The sequence below is a fragment of the Lingula anatina genome, chromosome 5 (assembly GCF_051362555.1).
Source record: "Lingula anatina isolate TDL-2025a chromosome 5, LinAna3.0, whole genome shotgun sequence".
Lineage (NCBI taxonomy): Eukaryota > Metazoa > Brachiopoda > Lingulata > Lingulida > Lingulidae > Lingula > Lingula anatina.
Genome location: NC_141771.1, coordinates 8,995,321 through 9,001,831, shown reverse-complemented (window position 1 = coordinate 9,001,831; position 6,511 = coordinate 8,995,321). Strand labels below are relative to the sequence as shown.

The 6,511-nt window shown below is 36.7% G+C and overlaps 1 protein-coding gene across 1 annotated transcript; it reads right to left on the bottom strand.

Annotated features, from left to right (window-relative positions):
* Window positions 1-816: 816 nt before the first annotated feature.
* Window positions 817-3,572, bottom strand: LOC106177665 (uncharacterized). Its single transcript, XM_013560504.2, has 2 exons — window positions 2,401-3,572; window positions 817-2,047 (listed from the first exon to the last, which is right to left on the bottom strand). The coding sequence occupies exons 1-2, from the start codon at window positions 2,777-2,779 to the stop codon at window positions 2,025-2,027; spliced, it is 402 nt and encodes a 133-aa protein (XP_013415958.1). The 5' UTR covers window positions 2,780-3,572; the 3' UTR covers window positions 817-2,024.
* Window positions 3,573-6,511: the final 2,939 nt, after the last annotated feature.

Below are 6,511 nucleotides of genomic sequence, written 5' to 3'. Positions count from 1 at the left end.
AAGATGTCTGAACAGTCTGATATACAATCTGTCTATCAAAACATCCTACTTTCACAACTGATTCAATGAGGCATATATATGTTATTATTTTCGCAACCTTCCAATGCCACACTTTTCTTTAAAAAAAATACAAACTTTGTGTTCTACAATAGTTAAATATGTTTGTAGTTATTGCTATTTTATATAAATTCTAAATGTACGCAATTATCTTATTACACTTTCTTTTTGTTAATTCAACACATTACATTCACACTGTAGTTGCAATGTTAATGTTGTCGGTATTCACAAAACATTGCACATTCAAAAAATCCTACCTTTTCGATTCCTTTTGTGTTTTAGTGAACCATTTAGGCTTCGTTCACATGGCAAGTCTATTTTCTAAAAATCTATTTTCTATTCGCGGTATATCTTGTGATCACGGTCTGTGCCCTGAAAGTCCCGCGGCGTAATTACTGGCAGCGCGAGCCAGTTACTATAAGTTACTATAAGTATGAGAACAACATGTCTCCTATAAAGTAGTATTATGCCTGGATTTAGCTTGATAACTTAAGCAGATTAATTTGGGATCACGCGGCTACCACGTTGCTGTCACCTTATAAGGCAGTAGAAGTTGGAGTCAAGCGACTTTTTTCGTTCAGTAAATTTCTCTCTGTGTTCTTCATTACCATAAGCTGTACACTAGACACGCACAGGGTCTCCCATTTATGGACAAAGAGGATTTAGAATGGTTTTAAATAGCATAAGAAATGTAGAATTCATTTAGGGGGAAAGATTTAATGGTCACGGGAGTCATCAGATCTCCATCGAATGAATTGGGATTAAATGGTTCAAAACATTAATTTAGATTCTTTTAAACTCTCACGATTCCTGAGTGAAATTGGTTTAAATGTGTCGACGTATGTTCCGTTCGTGCATTTTTGTCTTAGCACGCTCTGCATTGCCTACATTGTACATGTGACATGTGAAATCTTTTCATAACAATAGTAGTTGAAATAGTATCTTTAATTTCAATTGTGTATCATTTTCTTTAATTTCCTATTATTTTTTTTTTACAATATCTTTCCCTTATACACCACTATTCTTTCGCATTAAAATTATGTCATTAAATAAGCATATGTTGTCCATGAGTAATCTCCGTTACCTTACCAGAGCAATCATAGCCTTCCTATCCTGTTTGAAGAGAGTTTTATTTATTCTCTTCTACGATAAAATATGATTTTCGATCGGTAATGAAGGAGTTTGATTCGATTGCTTCAATACTATAAGATTCATATCAAATCACCGTATGGATCTTAAAAAGTAAATAAGTTATAATACTGGTGCATCTATGAAGATCTACTACAAAGATTACATATAACAGCTTTATAGTAGATCTTCATAGATACTTTAATGCTATACAGACAATTTACTGGTTACGAACATTTGAAAAGAGAACAAGAACAGTAATGACGATACATATTCTATAAACTATTCTAGAAATCGAGTAAGATAAAATTTTGGCTATTTATAATTTTATGTGTTTGCGGCGTTTGCTTTAAAATGATTATGTAAGCAATGCAGCCCACTTGCCCTGTATCTCTAGTTGAAATGTTAATATTCCAATTCAAAAAGTTTATTAAAAACACGAATTATACAATAAAATATGGAAGGTAATCACAAAACAAACTTCTCTGAAAGGTCCCTTCTTTCCATCTGCTGCTTACTGTTTCTTTAAGGTTTGCTTCATACTATTTCAACCGCTTCAGTTCAGGTACACGTACATTATACTTTATACAAGATAAACAATAGTGAGATGTCGATATAACGTCGGAGCGTCCCTAATCTCTTTGATGACGTCACAGTTTCCCCCAATCCCTTTGATGACGTCACCACTGCCCCCCCTCTCTCTCTCTCTGGTATGATTCGCCTATGTCACCAACAAACGATGTTGCCATAGTCAATTCCCATGGCTGAGCATCCTTAAAATTGATCCTTCTCGTGATCAACATCAGACAAGTTTAACCCTTTGGGTGAAAATTATTGCTTTAAAACTCTGGTTTGTGTGGGTCTGAAAAGCACAGTGCATAGACGTTAATAGTGACAAAATACTGATTGTGAGAAATATCATGAGCATATCTTGTTTTACTAACATACGAGTAAACATGCCGATATAATTCAACAACTATGTTGTTTTACTGTTTTTAAGTATCCCTTTACATCACAATCATTAATAAACAAGCCATTAAACTTAAAACACCCCGCCGAATATAAACGCTGAATATATTCTAGCAAAATGCATAATAATAATTAGAAGAAGAATAACAGTCTCAAAACACAGTTCAATTTGACTCAGTTTCATGTACTACAGTACATAATGACAACCAGCACATTCTGTAACGTTGTCACATCTAACACACTCACCATAATTCTGCAGTATAAAGGCGACCACAGCTGCCACTATCACTGTGATAATGAGAGCTATCACTAGTGCTATCACCAGCTTTTTATTTGTCCACAACATCCGGGGACTGTGCTCAGGATCTTCATCCTCTGATAGAGCGTATTTTACCTCCTCTCGATCTGAAGGTGAAACCTGTGATTCCCCGTCCTCTGGATTTCTCTGCTTAGCCTCTTCATATTCGGTGAGATTCTTTTTGACTTGAACGTTTTCATTGAGCGTTTGCTTTTCTCCGTCGTGCAAATTATGTATTGCTGTGTCATCTTCTTCCTGTTTTGTGAGCGGCTGGTTTACTTCGCCGTTTGACAAATTCATTTTTTCTTTTTCGTTTCCAATCTCCATATTGTTTAACGATGGTCATTCAACAAAGAATTCCAATACAGGTCTTGTTCGTGTCCGGTTGTAGGTTTACATCCAACTCAATGATCGACCTCAGCGCTTTATTCTTAATTCAAACGAGCGCTTGAAGCATCTGTAGTTCACGTCTTGTCGTCGAAACGCCAAAGTTGCTGTTATATCTCCACTGACCGAGAGAATTTGTAATTCTAAGTCTTCTTCCAACTCAATTATCTGAGATCTGAGAATCGTTGGTCTTCCTCCTCGCGCGGTCTAGCGGATCCCTTTGTGCTGTTGCGCTGCCTTTGGAAAATGTTTCTATTTAAGATTGACCGCTCCAAGGCGTTTTGTACCCTTGCCAATATTGTTTTGGCGCTTCCCTTGTTGATTAACGAAGCCCGTTGGCGCTTAGTTCTTGTTACTGGGTTTTGAATTCTCAGATGCTCGGCAGATTCCCGGGAAGCGATTACCAGGAATTTGATATGACGAATCGAGCGTTAATTCCAATATTCAATGCAACTGTTTTCTGTCTTCGCCTGTTTTTTGTTGCGTTTGGAAATCCTGCGGTCAAAAATCGACGTTTTTTTTTAGTGCTTTTACGCCAGATAAAGTTTACATGACTTGACAGCGGGTGCATGCTCCCTCAGTATGATGAATAGGAATTAATATTAGGATTCGTGTTCGGTTTGAATGTGATACTGACATGGAATGGATCGATAATGATCGAACGTGAAAATCAGAGAGAGAGAGAGAGAGAGAGAGAGAGAGAGAGAGAGAGACCAAATCGAAACGTTTCTCTTTATGTTGACTAAAGTTGTCCTATTTACCAGTAAAAATTTTATACAGACGCGTTAAGCATATCTTTTTCATTTAACTTTGGCCCCTTTGGGTGTAATTCTATGCCATCCTTGCTACTGTTTTGTCTTTGCAAGTGATCTCAATCTTCAATATAATGGACTTCTCTTAAAGTTCAAAATGAGGTAGCATGCTTAAGACGCACAAGTTGTGGTGGTAATATATATTTTGGTATTCAGCAAGAAAATTATCCTTATTTTGATATATATTTCATAGCCGTGCGTCCTTAAGATACATATTAACCTGTCCGTCTAACGTATGGCTCATTTTTATCAGAGACAATAATTTTCAAAACAAGAAGAGATCTGTTCTTTCTGCTCGTACAAAAAATAATAAAAACGTAGTCTGTGCATTGCTTAAATGATGAAATCCTTTTTTAAACGTAAAATTCTTCATCCAAGTTCTTACCCTTGCTAAATTATTATTTAAGTCAGTCATCTCATTATTTTGTAGCGACTCCCTTTGAAAAACATTTCATGCAATCGCTACGGGTCTCCTCGGGCTAGAAACAGCAATATAGAGAGAGATCACAGAGAAAAGCGTTAATGAACCACATTTTGTTGGCAAGAAGGATTGCCTCGAAATGCAAAAATGACAATACTGATGAATTGACCTAAAAATGCTTAAAGCTGTCATTCATTTCGATCAAACGACGAAGTGTTGTCTCTTGGGAGTATCGTGAATTGGAAACCATAAACGACATGTTTATAACAGAGCGGATAGCGAGGTATCAGTTGTTAGGACTCGAGGGAGCCACGTGTGACTCACATTGGTCGCGCAATGGCAACTAGCCAATGGTGGACAGCTATCACATATTTCCCGAGGGAGTGAAAACCACGAAGATTATAAATAAGATTTTTTTCTTCTTCTTTAAAAGAATCACCCATTTGACCAATCCCAGGAGAAATAGTTACATTTAGATATGTTTTGGTTAACGAAACTAGTCACCGGGGACCAAGAAGCTGGTATTTTTTCATTGTTACCTTATCAACTGTTTTCCGTGCACGTTCCCGGTGTCGTTTTCTTTGAAACTTACTCCTCAGAGAATCGAAAAAGCATAAAGAAGAAAATGCTTACAGGACCCTCATTAAACTGATCATTAACTTACGTCAATTGATAATTAAGCATGTCCTGATGGCGATTCCATCTCTTGTTTCTTCCAAGCATCTGCCCTTTTTGTTTCCTCAAAGTAGTGATGTCTTTTTTTAACTTGGACCCCAAAAGAATGAAATGCGAAATAAATAGATGAATAAATATAACAATGAATAAATAAATGAATACGAAGAAACCATATGTATGAAACTGGCACATTTCTTCTAATCTGATAAAATATGAAGACACTTCGGAAAGTTTGGTTGATAAGAGAAGATTCTCTTTCATCAAGTTATTTATTCATTTATTTACCAATTTTTATTCATTGAAAAGATTACCATCGTCGATTCTCTTGAAATGTGTTCCTTGGGTATGGTTTTTAGACCTCATTCCCTGGAGGCAGGCAACGTAATTCGTCAAAACAGCATAGTGACGATTTTGCGTGTTTGAAATGGACCTCCTTTCATCGGTTAATAGGTGCCGTTTCCTTTTAAAAACGGCGCGTTGGGAATTAAAGGACATGATAATACTAGAGCCTAGCTAATGCACGTAGCAGCTTCTTAGTCTGCTTTACATCCAATCATTGGAATATATATACGAATTGTACCACAAGGAAGTATTTTTGACTTTGTTGTAAAAACGGGTGTATATATTGATTAAAAGGAGAGATGGTAGTAATACGTATCATATTGATTAGTCGACATGGTAGAAAGTATACGTTCCGCGCCTCTCGCATGGGCACATTTTTTTCAAAGTCACTACTTTCAGATTTAGACAGGTCTCCTTGACAAGCGAATCGATTGACCAGTAATTCAGTATGCTCCAACACATAAACAAGCCTTTGTAGATCACCAAGTAGCAGTATTATCCAAATTATCAAAATTGTCATCTGGGGCGGTTTGCGTCCTTTTGATTTTAATAGGCCTGTAGACAGGGGGTGGGTTGGGGGGTCAGGGCTTCGAAAGATAAAGAAGGTCCGCTTTGAATTAAATAGGTTCCATGGCAATTTTTATTTTGGTCAGCTAATGGGGTAAACGGGTCCGCTTCTAGGCAAAAAAAAAAAAAAAAAAAAAGAACCCCAATTGTATACTTTGGCTACAGACCTGCTTAAAATGCTGAATTTGATGGCCGTGCGTGTCAAATAAATACTACTGTAGCCAACATGACTGTTCTTAAAAATAATACATTTTAAAATGTTTAAAAAATTAGTCGTCGACAAAATTTGGGTTAGACTCAGACACGGCTCATCATTTTGATTGTTTGAAAAAAAAAACAAAAAAACAACGGAATTCCTTTTGTCGTTTAGTATATACATCGCTGAGAGAAAACCTGTGTGTAGTTGACACGAAAACTGCAAGGATGAGAGTTTCTTTCCATAATTAAGACATTGAAATACAGTTCCTATGAAAATAGAATAAAGGGTGAGAAACAAGTTCTAAGCCAATTATTGTACCCAAAGGAACATTTTGGCAGATTAGTCTATTACAATGTACGGTGAATTAAGCTTAAACAGTTGATCTTCTGAGCCTGAACGCAGAATGAATTGGTTTTTGGTCGAACATAGCTCTTTTGATACATATAACTTGTACTGTTGATATATTATGACACGAAAAATACAACCAATACAAACAGAAGAAGGTACAACGCAGGGAAACCAGGAGCAATGTCTTGCAAATGCAACTGATTCCATAAAAAGCCATTTTGTATTTTCTCCCTTTTTTATCCAGTGAAACCGCTGGGGCCGTGTGCCTCACAGTGAACCATCGAGCCTCACAGCATTGAAACCGGGCA